The following is an 18,040-nucleotide window of genomic DNA, read 5'->3' on the forward strand; positions in this document are numbered from 1 at the left end:
CTGGTATTAAAGCTGGTGAACATTTGGGAGTTGAGGAGACTTGATCATTTTGATTAATTGTCCTAAGATAATAATTTTATATTATGTTCTAATGTTATAAATCCACCATAAACATTATATCTTAGATATTTTATTTCATGAATCCTAAAAAACCAAGATGTAAATGTTTTAAGAATATGAACTTCTGCAAATAAATCAGATTCCTTCATTCAAAGGGCACTGGTATAGATTCTTTTAGGAACAAGATAACATTGAGGAAAAAAACAAACTACATGGTAACTCACCACTGGATCTGTAGGATGAAAAATGTTTAGTAACCGATTACAAATCTCTCTAGGCAAAATATGGTCTTGATTTCCAGTGTTTCCTGGTCGAATGCCACGCAATGCCAAGAAGACTGCTAGTGGGGATCCCATACAGAAGAAATTCTCAACCTGAAGTAGAAAGCATCACAAATGTTATTTTTCAGTAGGATCACAGAATGACACGTTTCAAAATGTGAAAATACAATATCTCTAAGTAAATTAATCAGTGCTTATATGATATCTGCATTGCTTAATTATATGCCAACTAATTATTCTAAAATAATCTATTTCAAAGAAAATTTTCTTTCTTTTTCTTGTGCTGGTTCTTGGCCTTGAATTCCGAGCCTGGGTGCTATCCCTGAGCTTTGGTGCTCTAGGCTTTGGTGCTCTACTATTTGAGTCACAGCTCCAGCCTTTTGGAGGTTAATTGGAATTAAGAGTCTCATAGTCTTTTCCTGCCTGGGTTGGCTTCAAACTGTAATCCTCAGATCTCCTGAGTAGCTGGGATTATAGGCATAAACTACTAGCACCCAGGAGAACTTCATTATTATTATTATTTTTCCGGGTGGACATGCTGGCTCGGCTGGGCAGCACAGAGGGCAGCCAATTATTATAGAGCTAACATCTACACTAGGAAAGGCAATTCATTCTCAGTTATTGGCATGGAATAATTTGTTTCCTTTAGAACTGTGGAGTCCTAGATATGATTTGGCAGTTCATTAGATATGCTTATTATAACTCTAGATTTCTTTTTTTATTATAATTAATAGAAGGGTTACATTATATTCGCCAGATAGAAGGTACATTTCTTAACAATCATTGCTACCTCTTCCCATGTTTTTGTCCCCATTTCCACCCCTACCCCTCCCCTCATCTTGTTTTTCCCCCCTTAGATTTCTATATTTTCTCTAATAATTTAAATTCATGTTATACAACATGTGGTTATACATCAGAAGGATACTCTAGTACAGCACGTAAGTTCTAGTTATATAATATGAAATTCTGACAGCAATATACTTAGTGGGCTAACCCAACACTTCAGTAAAAAACAAACAAAAAGAAAGCTAAAAGCTAAACGAAAATTCTGTAAACCACAGAGACAGACTCAATAAAAATTCTAGTAAATTTTTTTCTGGAGCTGGGAATGTGTAAGTGCTATACTATTTGTCTAGTTTAGTCCTCAGAACTGCCATTTTTATTCCTGAATCAAACTGGATAGGGGGTGCACATCTATTTTGGGAAGCTGATGCAGGATGATCCTTAGCTTGAGGTTAGCCTGCAGTACCTACCAAAGATCTATCTCAAACAAAATTCCTATGGAAAGAATTTGTATCTGTATGGTTTTACAACTGTGTGTGCGTGTGTGTGTGCATGCGCATGCATGCGAATGTGTGCTGGACTTGAGACTCCTCAGGGATTGGGCACTGTCTCTGAGCTTTTGTGCTCATGGCTAGAACTCTACATACTTTAGCCACACCTCCACTACTGGCTTTTTCTGGTGATCAATTGGAAATGAAAGTCTCACAGACTTTGCTGCCTAGGCTGGCTTTGAACTGAAATCCTCAGAACTCAGCCACTAGAGTAGCTTGGATTATAAGCATGGCCACTTGTGCCCAGCTCATTTTATCTCAACCTATATATAACATTTCATGGACAGAAGCAGCAGATTACAAGAACAAGGAATACGGTACGTTGTTTAGCTAGAAATCTCTGACGTATTTATTCAGTCAGTTTATTCTGCTACTGGTACGTTCTTTCCAAGGGTAGTCATTGTTGACCTCTCTGCACTTTGGCGTTTCCTAAACTATTGCTTTCAGCAGGCCATTCTGGTTCACTGTCCATTTCAAATCATATTTATTTTTAAGTATTCCTGCTGTCCCACAGACTCCATGCTGAATTCCAGCCATAATGGCCAGTCTTAGGTCAGTGTTTTTGACTGAAATGTGAGCTTTCCTTTCTGGAATCATTGTTGATGCATTTCCATTTCTCTTTTTGTGCCACTGATCCAAACAGTGTTTTCTCAATGTGTCTTCCTCTATACTCCTGATTCCTCTATGAAGTGCATTTCTCCACACCTGGTTTTATACAGCTTGTACACAGAGAAGCACTTGGCCAAATTTAATCTACTTAGGACAACTGTAAATGCCACTTCTTAACTCTTCCTCTCTCTCTTACACACATCATTCTGTGGACAGCTAATGGCACTGGTAATACAATATTCCATGTCCCCAGGGACCAAATGTCATCTTGTCCATTCTTTTCTTTGCACTATTCAGAAACAGCGTCCATTACACAGTAAGTTTTCAGTACTGACTCGTAATTAAACTTTGATTTGTGCCATAAATCATGTTTAAATATTTAAGGAGTATTGTGAGAATAAAAAATGCCTCGCTTTTTCCTTACCTTAAATTTTAAGGCAGGTGTTTGTGCTATAGATGATGCCTTCAGTCCATGTAGCCGCTCTTCTATTTCCCTTAGCCTGGAAGTGGTATGAGATTACACACAAGTGCACAGTGATAGCATTACATTAGATGCTTATTAGTTTACAAAGCATTACCAACCCCTACTGATTCCTGTTAACAATTTTTAATAAATGCACATGTTGCGCCACACAGTGGACAAATTAAAATTTCTAACACAGCAAATAAAACTACTCCTGTGATAATTGTCTTTTCTTCTGTTAAGGATAAAACTCAAGAGTCTGTACATGCTAGACAAATGATCTACCACTGACTTGCTAGGCAAATTGGCATTTTCTTCTTTTAGTAAAAAGGCTTTTAATTTAAATAATTTATTTTTTTTGCCAGTCCTGGGGCTTGAACTCAGGGCCTGGACACTGTTCTTGGGCTTTCTCAAGGTTAGCACTCTACCACTTGAGTCACTCACCACTTCCAGTTTTTTCCTGTGTATGTGGTACCAGGGAACTGAATCCAGGGCTTTGTGCACACTAGGCAAGCACTCTATCACTAGGCCACATTTCCGGCCCTGAAATCTCCTTTTAAAGACCAATGAGGGATTGCAAACTAGCAAACATTTTCAGTAAAGGTTTTGTACAGACTTAGCTTGGAATTAAGTTTTAGATTTCATTCCTAACTAGTTGTAAGGGAAGAGACAGAAGGAAAATGAAGAGGAAAATCAATTTTATGCTACAGAAAAATGCACATATTTGGCATGAAAATTAGATCTTTTGCTTGATCAAGCACATTATCTAGTAATCTTTGTATCCTGAACAATCAGAGCCGTAAGTTTTCTAAGGGGTGTAGTAATTATATAAAGACAATTTAAATTATTTTCCCAAACCAAGATACATTACCGTCGTTTTGTTATATAGAGTTCATCAAGAAGATGTCGTTCTTCATAACTCATCCAGCGTTCATCAGGCAACTCTTCTTCCTTCTGAAGCAACTGTTCATAGAGTCGGACTGGATTCCAGCCAGTCATTATGTCATAAGTAATGACACATCCTAGGGAATGGGACACTATTGAGACTTTACCCCCTTTTTCTTCAAAGTCTGGGTTCCGAGAACAGAAAAGGGAATACAGCCGATTCAACTCTTGCTGAAGGCCTTTAACTAGCTGTATGAAATACAAAATAAAAAAAAAATATATTAGTTATCACTGAGTGCTATAAGTCTTGTTTTAAACACTTCTGATCAAATGTAGGTTATCAGATGAACTTGCTTTATGAACTTGCAGAAAGAAAGGCATACATAACATTACAATCTTTACAATTACTACAGAACATACAGGCAGAGAGCCCACACACAGATCATTGTGCAGGCTGGAAGATTAAGAAAACATGTTCCCTGTAGATTCTAGTAACTGCAGCTTTCCCCTACATCATACACACACACTATGAATATATATTTTTCTAGTACAGGTGTTTGAAGTCAGGACTTTACACTTGTTCAACTTGCTTGCACAGCTAGTGCTTTACCACTTCAACCATGCCTCTAGCTTGATTTGCTAGTTATTTTAGAAGTCTTAGTTATTTTGGAGTCTTGTGGGCTTTTCTTGCAGGATGGCCTCAAACTGATCTTCTGAATCTCAGCTTCTTAAGTGACTAGGAGATAGGCATGAATAACTGGTGGCAGGCTTCAATCCTTAATTTTTATACCTTGTGATATTTAGTCATACATTTAGAAAATGAATATCTGCGTTTATAGCATATATATTATCATATATATTTATATAATTAAGAGTGCTACAAAAGGACATTATGATTTAGATAAAAACTAATGTTAATCTATTTGATATTTCAAATTTCCATTAAGTTGGCAATAGATGTGTGTCAAAATTTGATTTTTATGGGTAAAAAGCAAGGTTATGTTGGAAGTACTAATTTTTCTTAACATTGCTTCCATTGAAATTAAACTTTAATAATTACTATTGCAATATTCCACATAATCAAAATACTTTGTTATTCAAACTTACACTGATTCCTGACCTGAGTTTTAAATCTTTTTTGCTTTTTGACCATTACTTTTACTTGCTTATACATTTTGAGGTTGATACTCAATTTCTTCTAGACGTCTGTGGGATGCTAGCTGCAACTCTGATAAAGAGTAGGGATTTGCTGTTTTCACTTCTGCTCCACGCTGGCTTTTGGTGGTTAGCTGGAGATTAAGAGTTTCATGGACTTTCCTGCCTGGGTTGGCCTTAAATTATGATCTCAACTTCCTAAGTAGCTAGGATTATAGGCATGAGCCACCAGTGTTTGGCTTGTTTTTAATACTGTTATTCTACATCAAGAGACAACTAGCTTCCATCAACTTTTACTGCGCATAGTCAATGATACACTTTAAGAATGGCTGGATCAGCAAAGTCATGGATGAAAGTGTGACATTCAGCTGACATCTATGAACTCCATAATGCAATACTCTGGGCTCATTAAGCTACTGAAACCAAGTGAAATGTATTTAGCCCATGTAGCATGAGATGATAATGTGGAAGGATAAGATGCTTTCTCTCTAAGGAGAAATGTATAAGTTTCTTTAGTCAGTATTTTAATTTCTTTAAGGACTTCCATGCTTTAGAGTAGTAGTTCTCCCGCTTTCAAGATGTATCAGAATAGCCCACATGGAGGGCATTTTCATTTCAAGTTCCTGGGTTCTCTTAGAAGTTCAAAATACTTTTTACCAGATGGGTTCATATATATAAATCTTACCTGAATTTTATAAGTAACATTTTACTTTTGGACACTTGCAGTGCTTTTCCCCTGTCCTTCCACTACTGAGCAGTAATTTTACAGTGAATTAGCCCCATGTTAAGACAGTGCCTGGAACAAAGTAGGTGCCCACGAGTATGTACTGACAAAATTAAAGATCAGGGAAGCTGAAATGAGCATCTAGACTTACAAATACTGTGATCAGACTGACTGACTACACTGTGACCACACAAGAGAGGAGTATAAGCAGCATGGCTATGGCCTTCTACCAGCTGGTTCAAATTCTGCCTCTAATACCTGGCCAAATAAGACACTTTGGGCATGTTATCTAATTTCAGTTGGTATTATTTTCCTTATCCCTCCAATAAGGGCGGTAATAGTCTACTTCACAGGGTTGGTTTTTTTTTTTTAATGAAGATTATTATGGCAATTAACAAGTGTCAGTTACTCTGAAGAACACAAATCCTCCAATGAAAGGACAAGGTGGATGTGACAGAAATTCTCTCATTCTGTTGAACAATCTTTTACCTCTTACCCACATTAGTGCTATTTGTGGTGGCTCAGCAACACGGCCATGTGGGAGCTATATATAAATCACTACACAGCAGGGCAATGTATGTCTTTCACATAGAAGCAATAGAAGGAAATTTCTAGGTGTCTAAAGCTCTAGTGAGGACAACAATCACAGATGTAATTAATGTGAATGATAAAAGATGGCATTTTTCAAAGAACAATTTTTGAATCAATACCTCGCCTATAAGACTATCCATTTTACTAAGGGCTTTCAATGTCTAGTTTGAAAATTGTCAAATTCATTCACTATTAAACATAGGCTCTCTACAGATAAAGAGATTTCTGTAGTTTCTCTTTTGTGATAAAATCATCAATATTAAAAGGCAGGGCGTTCACAGTCTTATTAAGCACATCTATAGAAGCGACAGGACAGTCACAATACTTACCTCATCTCTATAAAGGGGACTAGTATAATACATGATGTCCATCGCACTGCTGTTCAGCATGTCCCTCAGACCTCGGACTTTATCAGGAGTAATGGAGTCAACAGTATCTACAAAAATGAAACACAAACATTAAACTATAGAAGGTATTTGTTCCTGGGAAAAATGCATTGAGAGAAATACTACTTTTCTTACAACAATTTCACATTTAAATATGAGACCAGCTTTGGCTGTAATGTACCTTCCTTTCCTGCTTATGCCTGCAATCCTAACTACTGAGGAGGCTAAGATCTGAAGATCTAGGCTAAGAGCCAGCCCAAGCACACAAATCTGAGACTCTTATCGCCAATTAACCATCAAAAAGCCAGACCCAGAGGTACAGCTCAAGTGGTGTAGAGTGCTACTAGCCTTGAGTGAAAAAGCCAAGGGAGCATGTGAGGCTTCGAGTAAGTTCAGCATGAGCACAAAAATGTTTTACCAAAATACCACCCCCAAAACAGTGAAAGACAAAAAATTTGACATTAAAAGAACATCAAGGGATAAAGAGCCATTATGAAAAAATTTTCTTATCTATGTATCTTGGGATCTGGTAATAATTATTTGGAAGGTCTGGCACTGCTAATAGAAATGAAGACTTTCCAGGCCTTGCCTTTACCTACCCTTCAGTAAACCAAAGACTATGGGCAAGAAATATCAAATCATAAATATTCATAAAAGCAAGTAAGCGAACGGACTTCTTGACTGAACAAATGTAAAGCTAGAAGGTTTATTTACCTACTAAAATTACTAAAGATGCAGAAAATTGCATTTCTTTTAAACACAGAAAAACCTTTGCTTACAATATTCATATTGTGCAACAGTATTCATCATACTTGGGTGAATATTACTTTAAAAAGCACCAAGACAGGCAGAAGGTTTATGGTGATTTTCATTTTTCTCCTGTTTTTCACTGTATGGGCTTAGGTTATTGCATTTCCCCCCCCCCCCCTACAGTTTAATACAACGCAGTGAAATTACAGGGAGGCAATGACAAGAAGGCTTTCAAACATGTAAAGGAAAATCTGTGTCTGTAGGTTGTATGATCCTATTTATAGCTTACCTATTCTCTTCGAACTTTTAATTCTCCTGAAGTACTAGGGTTATAGGTGTGTGCTACTATCTCTTGCTTTTTTTTTTTTTTGATTTTGAAACATTTTTATTTCAAATCTCTTTTCACCCTTCCTCAAAAAGACATGGGTCAGTACAGGAATCATAAAAAGGAGATACAAACACAAGAGTCAAAGGTCTCCCACACTGACATTTACAAAAACCTGGGAATTGTATATGGGATTTCCAAACAGGACCTGCAGTGGCTACTAATGTCCCTTTACAAGAATCAAACATGCCTGTTAATACAGTATACTATCTCCTGCTTTGATGCCTACTTTTAAGTTGCAAAAGTAGAAGGTATAGCTACCATGCTCATATGAAAAGTTTAAGTATCATTTTAATGCATTTGCAAAGATGTTTTTATTATTAAAGAAATACACATTCCTGATGTCTTACTTAAAAATACTGCTATTGTCTTGGATGTGTAGTACAGTGGCAAAGTACATGCTTAGCATGTGAATAGGTCTGAGGTCCGAGGTTCAATCTGCAGCACACCACCAGCAAGAATACTGCCAGTATCTTTGACGTCTACCATAATATATTTTTAAATGACCAAGGACTTCTTTCACCATTGGCAGTAACATTTTTTCCCCACCCTTCAGTGCTAAACCCAAAACCTCACACATGCCAGAGGCAAGCAAGCACTTTACCAGCTACATCCCCAGTCTCAAACTTCTTCCTCAGACTTCTATTAGATACAATCTCACTAATAGAAGGTTTGGATTATGTACTTTTTTTTTACATATTTACTCATGTTAAAATATTATGTACATGACTTTTATACTACTATGTGTCAGGTGCTAAATATTTTTATTTTGCCTGATCCTCAACAGTGTTAGCTCCACTGCTCCTGCCATGGTATTCAGATCCATCCTTGCTGATGGCTGTAATCCATTCATTGTTATTGCTATGTGGTTATTTATTCTCCTCTATATTGATACAAAACAATTTACCACTCCTTTGAGAGACATGCAGTTGTTTCTAGGTATTTTCATTTGCAAACTATGGAAAGTTCTTTATCTGGTATGTAAGTAGGGATCCTTCCCCTTTTCTTTTTCTTTCTCACACAACAACTACATTGAAACCACAGGTCATCCTTTCACTCATAGAAGTAATGCCAGCCTTTTTTTTTTTTTTCCTGCCAGTTCGGGGGCTTGAACTCAGGGCCTGAGCATTGTCCTTGGACTTGAGATCTCAAGTCCACTTGAGCCATAGCACCACTTCCAGCCTTTTCTATGTATGTAGTACTAAGGAATTGAACCCGGGTCTTTGTGCATGCTAGGCAAGCATTCTACCATTAGGCTAAACTCCCAGCCGTAATGCCAGCTTTGACAGGTATCAAAGGTGTTACATTAGCACATGTCTGTTTATGAACTCTACTCTGGTACCCTAGTTTATTTGCCTAGCCAGTATCAGCACCAAGCTGTATTAATTACAACAGTGAAATATTAGATCTGACTGTCTAATAGGATACAACTCTATAATCATTTCAGAATTATTTTGTCAAGAATCATGAAAAACTCTATTGGATTTTGGTTAGGATTTCATGTAATCTACAGATAAATTTGGGGAAAAATAAGCACTTCTTGAATTCATCTTTGTGTTTATGTTGAATTTATCTCTATTCTTTTTTTTATTTTCCAGTCCTGAGGCTTGAACTCAGGGCGTGATCACTGTCCTTTGGCTTTCTGAAGGCTAGAGCTCTATTACCTGAGCCACAGCACCACTTCTGGCTTTTTTTCTATGTATGTGGTACCAAGTAATCGAACTCAGGTCTTCGTGAATGCACAAGCACTCTATCACTAGGCCAAACTTCCAGCCTTTAAGTTGTATTTATCTCTCAATGGTCTCCTTTTAATTATAAATATACACCTTATCATTTCTTGATATTCTGCATTTTAATGTTATTCATATGTTGCTGGTATAAATACTGTTAAATACTGTTCTACAACTTTCATAATTTTATTAATCCTAGTAATTTTTATAATTTTTTTATTTTTGCCAGTCCTGGGCTTGAGCTCAGGGCCTGAACACTGTCCTTAAGACTTTCTCAAGGCTAGAGGTCTACCACTAGAGCCTCAGCACCACTTCCAGACTTTTTTCTTTTAATGTATGAGTTACCGAGGAATTAAATACAGGTCTTCGTGCATGCTAGGCAAGCACTTTACCACTAGGTCAAACTCCTGGCACCAATGCTAGTAATTTTTTAATGATTTCTTTTGTAGACAACCATATGACCTTTAAAGCATATGTGTTCAATTCTTCATAGCCATTATTTCTTTTTACAGTATGTTGATGTTTGTTATAGTTTTATTATTTTTAAAATTAAATAACCATGAGTTCTAATGCATGTACAGTAATCACCACCAAGATCAGAATACAGAACTGTTCTACCTCCCTAAACACTTCACAATGCATGCATAGTTTGGTAAGTGCTAACTGAAATTCCTAACTTTGAGACAGCATCATAGACCTGGAAGAATCCTTGGAAATCATCATGAGGCAGTTTAGTATTGTACGAACATGGGCTTTGATACCATGCAGACCTAGATTCTTAGAAGATACCTGTCTCTTCCATATGCTTTTTCTACCTTGAGTCTATAGAGTACAGGCTTGAGGACATGAAATTGATATTGTGAAATTAGTGAAATCACTAAAAAAAAGGCAACAGTTATATTTTCTCAAATAATCTAAAACAAAGAGTAAAAATATCCTTAGATAAAACTGACTTTTTTGTTCCTTGAAAAAAAAAGTCTTCACAAATTTTGTGCATTCACTTTGGTAAATATTTGACATTGGCTGTATCATTCAATTTTAAAATGCAATATACCTCCATCAAGAGTAAGTTTTGACCGCCATTCAACAGGCAGAAATTCAACATGAGTTGCATGATTGGAAAAATGCCTTTCTTCTATTTTTCTTGCAGCCTCTCTCATCCTAAAAAAATACACAAATAAATAAAAGCAAAATACAACTTTGAGAGAATAACTTCACATATGTATTTATATGGTATAAACACTCTCCTGTTATCCCCCTTTTCAATTATATTTCTAAATACAGTTAGCAACTTAGAATTATTTTAAGGGGTATCAATGTTTGAGAAGCTATGCACCTACTACCTGAAGAATGTAACTGTAACCCCTCTATAACCCCTCGACAATAAAATACATATAATAAACCCTTCTGTAACCCCACGACAATGTTATACTAATATATTATGCTATTATATATCTTATATATTACATACTAAATATATGCAAATTTCTAGACAGAATGGATATTATAATGAAGTATGCCTGTGCCATCACCAATTCCAAATATTCTCAAATTGTGGCCTATTTATTCATATATCCTTTTCTCATTCTCCCTCTAATAGGAATTTACATTTTTAATTTTTGAAATTAAGTTACCAACGTATTTGATTTTTTTCCTTCTTTTAGTGTCAATTACATGAATTTTAGCACATGTAGGTAGCATCCAACTGGAAAAATGAGAACATTGTACCAACAAATATGCTGAAATTTAAAAATCATTAAATTCTGATACTTCAATATTGCATAGAAATATGCTATTTATGGATAAAATGTGGTGTCTGAGATTTGCTCTAAATTATGAGGGGAGAGTATGACATTAAAGGGATAGCATGAGGAATCTATTTACAAAGCTTAAAAAAATCTTGATACAATCTCACTTACCTAATTTTCCTTTCGTAGTTCTACTTTTGATGCAGTACCTGCCTAATCCAAGATTGAACAGATTTTTACTGCTTCCTTTAAAGACTTTATATAGTTTTAGCTCTAAGTAAGTCTTTTTTTTGCCAATCCTGGGGCTTGAACTCAGGGCCTGAGCACTGTCCTTGGGCTTTCTCAAGGCTAGAGCTCTACCACTTGAGCCACAGCACTACTTCTGGCTTTTGTCTGTGCATGTGGTACTGAGGAATCAAATCTGGGTCTTCGCGCTTGTTAGGCAAGCTCTCTACCACTCGGCCAAACTCCTGGCCCCTTTGTTTCATCTTTAACTGATTTTTACATACAGTGGGAGGCCAGAGTCCATCTTCATTCTCTGGTATGATAATCAGTTGTCCTAGCTCCACCTGTTGAACATTATCCTTTCTCTACTGAACCATGCTATACTAGCATTGTCAAAAACCCTTGAAGCAGGACACTAGTGAGGGTAATTCTAGCTACATGGGAGGCCGACATAGGAAGAATAGTGTGCTTCAAGGCCAGCCCATACATACACAAAACTCGTCAACTAACAGCTGGGCGCAATGGTGTGAACCTGTTGTTTTAGCCGAAGGCCAAGATTGGGAGGACTGGAGTTCAAGGGTAGCCTGGGTAGAAAAATCTGAGACTCTAGCTCAGTGGAAGAATCTGGGCCCAGTGGTACCCACTGGTAATTCCAGCTGTGATGAAAAGCCTAAATTAGGTGGTTTGTAGTCTAAATGTACAAACAAAAATAACCAGTACAACTGGACAAAGGTGTTTTAGAATAAAATGAAGTAATAAAATCACGAGGTAAGTAACACTCCTGGTTCGTTAGCAAAATACTTTCCCATGTTTCAGATAAAAGCTTGGATCCCAGACTAGATATACCAAGCATATCAAAGAACTCACATGGCTGTATTTTTGATAATTCTTCCTTGGTCCATTTTCTGCCCAATACCATGAACAACAAATACAATATGGGTGGTCTGTGATGGCTTGTCTTCTAAGGTGGCTTCTTCCACATAACCTCTATGAAGTCTGGTCCCACTACTTGATGCTGTGGAAAAAATCAGGACTCAAGTTTAATATTTATTTTGAGAAACTGTATTTTAAGATGTTTAAGCAAAAAAAAAAGCAGTGAGAATATAAAAAAAGAAATTTCACTGAACATAGAGAAACAAAATTTTGTAAGATAAATGGCATATATAACATGAACGGGACATGACATCAAAGTCCAAAGCCAGTATGAAAAAAAAAATGACATGTCAGATTAAAAGCTTCTGTATTACAGTATCAGTAGACAAAGATAAAACGTAAATGGAAAACTTGGGAAAATGTGACATACAATACATTAATTACCTAAAGTATACAAAGTGACCTTATCATCTGCAAAGACAGTCATTCAAATAGCAAGATGGGATAAAGATATGACAAGATAATTCACAAAATATGTAAAGCTAACTAACAAGCAAGTGAAACGATATTCAAAGCATACTGAGTATCAAGTAAATTAGAATGCAAACAGTAAAATTTTAAAAGAATAACGTTTCTAAAAACCTCTTTTTTGAGAATGTTATCATTCTAATGTATCATTCTCTTCTTTCAGTAGATTTTTTTTTTTCATGGGTTAAGGGGCTTGAAGTCAGCCTGGGCACTGTCCCTGAGCTCTTTAGCTCAAGGCTACCACCCTACCCCTGGGCCTGGACGTTATCTCTGGGCTCTTAGGCTCAAGGCTATCACTCCCCATTTTCTAGAGGTTAATTAGAGAGAAGAGTCGGGTTCTTCTGTGCCAGAGCTGGCTTTGAACCTTGATCCTCAGATCTTAGCTTCCTTGAGCAGTTAGGATTACAGGTGTGAGCCACCCCATCTGGCTTCTTTCAGTAAATCTTTAAAGACTTACCATTCTTACTGCCTTTATTTCCTTATCTTGCACTTGAAATTTTTGAGTTTCATTTTCTTTGACTCTACGTATCAATGTTTGTAGTCTTGGATTGGCTACTTTCATAAAATTTATTTATTAATCTTGTCTGATCATTCTAAATACAAAATTACTCACCAATGAATGAATATATGTCACCACTATATTTTCACCTTAAGTTTCACTGAATTGGATATCTGTATTAAATTTAATTACTAAATAAATAAAAATAATTTTCTATTTTGGGGATAAGTAAAAGCAAATTCTTATATGTAAATTTTGACTAGCTAAAATAGTATCTTATTACCTTTAGAAAATCCCAGTTTTTGGGTAACTGTTCTTGCAATTTTAGATGTGGTTGCATCACTATAAAGATATACTTCATCCATACTATGCCAGTCCACATGGTTTCGACTCAATTTGAAACTATGAATAGCTGTTTCAAAAAAGAAAATATAACTTGAAGGTCTAAGACAAACTATGTAATGAAAAACTATACCACTCAGATCTTTGAATCAACAGTACTTAACAACCTAGATATATACTTCAGTTCAGTAGAAAAAAAATTCATTAAAAAACTTAAGTAATGGACGAGACTTTATTAATGGTTAACAATGCCAAAGGAATAGCAATTTGCTAAGACAACCTGGAGTAACTGGTGTGATTATATTACTGTAGCCTATAATATGAAGTCAAAGAACTGCATTCCTAGGTGAGCTGATTTTTTCAAGGGCCTTATTAAGGGATTTAAAAGTCCTCAATAGTTCTAACAGAGACGTAAGGTCCAGTTTTTCTGTCAATATCAAAAGAACTGTAAAATTTTTACTCAGCATAAGGCAAAAATCATCTACTGGAGTAAAAAATATTTGGGGAACAAATATTAAAGTACTTTTCTGGCTATGTTCATCACAGTAGAAATCCAAAGCCAAAAGATGTTTCAATGAGAAATGATGTGTTTTTTCTACCATGATGGTTAATGTGCAGTTCTGAAACAGGGGTTATGCTTGGTCATAAAAAAATCCAAAGATATGTACTTCAGGAAATTTTAAGTTGTGTGATGCACAGATCACAAATTCAGTATTATGAGTGTAACAGCTGGATTGAGAAAACTGGTAAAACATATCCAGCAAGTCAGAATTTGGTCATTCTAAGCTTTTCCTCTTTCTATATATCTGATATAGAGTTAAGAATATCTCATATTCTCATCAGAAAATAGGTACTATGCCTGATTTGTCTTAAAAAGGCAAAATATTATTCTGTAATTTATATATGAGATATAGAAAGATTAAATGAGTTGCTAAAAACTAATTACTGGTGAAGTCTAATTTATTTGAAGATAGGTTGAAATTCAAGGTAAGGAACAATATAGCCATGTATAAAGAGATAATGCCCTGGCTGAGATTTCAGATCATGGGATATTTTAAAGAAAAACCTATTTTCTACTATAATACACGGGTACAGTACAAGAAAATGCAGTTACAAATGCAGTTTACAAAATGTATGTAAATCTGATGAATATTTTACTTACCTGCCAGGGCACATTATTGATGCTGAAAGTAAGACCTTAGTCTAAGTCTAATACAATAAACATTCATATCTTTGGTCCCAAAGAGAAGAAGGTCAGCTTTTTAAATTAAAAAAAAAACTTTTTACAAAGTTTTAACAATTGTTTCTAAACCACATTTTGTTAAAACGGTATTAAGAAACTTATGCTTAAAAAAAGAAAAAAAAAACACCTAAAACTACAAGATGGAGACAGAGAGAGATAGTGCTAAGTCAGCCAAATGTTGTCCTTGTCTTAAAGCAGTTTAATAGTGGCAAGCATGTTGTTATTGGACCATACAAGATAGTTTATGAATGTTTATACATATGTGCAGTAAAATGGATACGTTAAAAAACTAATTTCTATAAACTATTACTCTAAGCACAACTGAATGCTAAATCTGGGAATTTAGCTACACAGAGAAACAAAACTCCAATTACTGTACCTTGGGAACGCTTTCGTTTAAGACCTGCCGCATCTGTACTCTCCTTATAGCCTCTCCATTTGAACAATGAAGGGAGGGAGAAGGGAGGGAGGTGGTAGGCAACTAAGAAAGCAAAAACACTGAGCTTCAAAGTAAATTTAAATGAGGTTTTCCATTATGCCTTTTTGTTCTAGTATTAACTTTAAAAATGAGATATGTTTGACAAACATTATTCTAAATGCTTTATTTTCCAGTTAAAACAGTAAAACAAATATTGGTCTAATGTTTATCAAATATATGCTCTATATTTACTAAAAGGAAATAAAGGCAAATGATTTATTAGTTAAGACAATTGTAATTACCCTTTAATATCTTTGCATAGACAAAACAAAGAGAAAACATGGTAGTTTTGAATGCTTAAGAAACATAAACTCTAAAAAAAAAGAAATATAAATAAACTCTATGTTTACAATACTAAGGTTATTTACTCTCTTCAAACATGTAACTCTGACATAGCCAACAGTTGATGTACAAGTGAGAATGACATGTGCAATACCTAATGCAGCTTGCCTGAAAAGATGCCACAGTATCCATTCCACTAGAGGTCTTCCATTATGAAGTAGAATGGCTTGAAGCATCTCTTAGGAACAACACATTCTTTCCACAACTCTGTTCGAGTTGTTAGAAGACATTTTTGTGTATGTGCCTGTGTGCCTGTTGGTACTGAGGCTTAAATTCAGGACCTGGGTGCTGTCCCTTAGGCTTTTTTCATCAAGGCTGGTGCTTAACCACTTGAACTTCTTCCTTCCTTCCTTCCTTCCTTTCCAGTCCTGGGGCTTGAACTCAGGGCCTGAGCACTATCCTTGGGTTTTCCTCAAGGCCAGCACTCTGTCACTTGAGCCACAGCACCACTTCCGGCTTTTTCCAGTGTATGCAGTACCGAGGAATCAAACCTAGAGCTTTGTGCATGCTAGGCAAGCACTCTACCACTAGGCCATGCTCCCAGCCCCGAACTCATTTTTATTTCCAGCTTGTGATAGTAGTTAACTAGAGATAAGCAAGCCTGAGTTGGCTTAGGGACCATGATTTTCAGATCTCAGTCTCCTCAGTAGTGAGAATTAGAAGAGTGAGCCACCAGCTCCTGGCTTTAGGACTTTTTTTTTTTTTTTGCCACTTCTGGGGCTTGAACTAAGATCTGAGCACTGTCCTTGGGCTTTCTCAAGGCTAGTGCTCTACCACTTAAGCCATAGCACCCCTTCTGCCTTTTTCTGTGTGTGTGATACTGAGGAATGGAACCCAGGGCTTTGTGTATGCTAGGCAAGCTCTCTACCACTACGGCACGCTCCTGCTCCCTAGAAGACTTTTTAAAAATGAAAATAATTTAAACAAATACCAAATTGAAAGCTCTACTTTTAATGATCTTGCTTGGAAAGCTTAGTGATAAAGTAATGAAAATAATGTACTAGGAAAATGTATACGGTGACATCTTATAAGCATTAACAACAGTAGAGAAAATCAGGCATAGCCTTGATATTTGGTAAATTAACAGTTAACCTTATAGTGAAAATTTCACTGTCAGATTTTCTAGTTATATCAATAAGTTGCTTTATTTGTAAGTATGCAATTATTGAAGCCCACTTGAAACTGAACCTTGTAAATTTGCTAGTTCAGTTAATAAATTATAGAACTTAAAAAATAAAATATATCAGAACATAGCTTGTAGCTGCAATCATTTACAATGTTTTAATATATTTTATTTTCACCCTTACTTCCTTTTACAATAATTTGACATTCAAAGGTTAAATATTGCTGAAATATAAAAATTTTTAATTACTGTAGGACAATATTAAAAATATAACAAATCTGTTGCATATACAGATAAAATATTTGCAAAGATTTGAGCAGCATTTAAGAAATGCTCAAAAGGCATTAATAACTACATCTATATATTTAATACTACGCCTATTTGCAAATAGGTATCTAGAGGAACTACAGACTAGGACTAAAAGCTGGTCTGCTACCACAGGATTATAAAGAGATTCCAGTGTCATGGGGTGAAAAATCAACAACAGAAGCAATTTTCTTCACTGAAATGTTTCTTCTTTCATGTGCCTTCTGATTAGTTACTCAAGAATAGACATATATGATCAGTCAAAAACTCATTAGGAAAAACTGCTAACATATCAAAATTGATCAAACTGATATATACTTGATAATTTACTAGAGAAGAAAAACTAGTAATATAGCTAACATGAGCCAAAATCTATACATACTGAGAAAACTAATGAGAAACATATACGCCACCTGACCACATTTTAAAATTATACACACTCTCAAAACACCAATTAAGACAGAAAAAATGAAGGCGTTCTCTCTACTAAATGAATAGTATAACTTAAAGGTCAAAGAAAAAAGACAACTACCCAATACACACAGGGGGAAAAAAGGGCTTTTCACTCCCCAAAGTGGTAGAGTGCTTGCCTAGCATGCATGAAGACCTGGGTTCGATTCCTCAGTACCACATACATAGAAAAAAGCCGGAAGTGGTATTAGGCTCAAGTTGTAGAGCTCTAGTCTTGAGAAAGTACAAGGACAGTGCTCAGAACCTGAGCTCAAGCCCAGGACTGGCAAACAAAACAAAACAAAACAAAAAAAACCCACTTTCAAAAAATAAATACTGTTCTTTACCTTCATAGACTTATTTGCACTTGAAAACCATTGTTTATTTGTTACATGTTTTATAACAAAGCCAGAGAGCTTAATTTTCTCAACCCAAAGAAATAGAATTAGGGTAATATAAAGTAGGTAAGGGGGAAAAAGGCTGTTAATCCTTGTATAACTGTTAAGATAATTCAAGTGCTAGAAAGTGCT

General features: G+C 35.8%; 1 protein-coding gene across 8 annotated transcripts in view; it reads right to left on the bottom strand.

The window, feature by feature from the left end:
* Ddhd1 (DDHD domain containing 1) overlaps positions 1-18,040 on the bottom strand; it is a 59,756-nt gene that overhangs the window by 14,640 nt on the left and 27,076 nt on the right. For 4 of the 8 annotated variants that reach the window (XM_090345110.1, XM_090345106.1, XM_090345104.1 and 1 more), the window contains exons 3-10: positions 15,191-15,292; positions 13,510-13,638; positions 12,194-12,341; positions 10,408-10,514; positions 6,432-6,538; positions 3,619-3,881; positions 2,709-2,784; positions 285-434 (exon numbers count right to left, since the gene is read on the bottom strand). In XM_090345110.1, coding sequence (XP_090201236.1) covers positions 285-434; positions 2,709-2,784; positions 3,619-3,881; positions 6,432-6,538; positions 10,408-10,514; positions 12,194-12,341; positions 13,510-13,638; positions 15,191-15,292 — 1,082 coding nt within the window. The remainder of the gene's footprint in view (positions 1-284; positions 435-2,708; positions 2,785-3,618; positions 3,882-6,431; positions 6,539-10,407; positions 10,515-12,193; positions 12,342-13,509; positions 13,639-15,190; positions 15,293-18,040) is intronic. The other 4 variants (XM_090345109.1, XM_090345107.1, XM_090345108.1 and 1 more) reach the window with 1 other exon arrangement.

Source organism: Megascapheus bottae, chromosome 14 (genome assembly GCF_031878675.1).
Source record: "Megascapheus bottae isolate mThoBot1 chromosome 14, mThoBot2.hap1, whole genome shotgun sequence".
In the NCBI taxonomy this organism is placed as follows: Eukaryota; Metazoa; Chordata; class Mammalia; order Rodentia; family Geomyidae; genus Megascapheus; species Megascapheus bottae.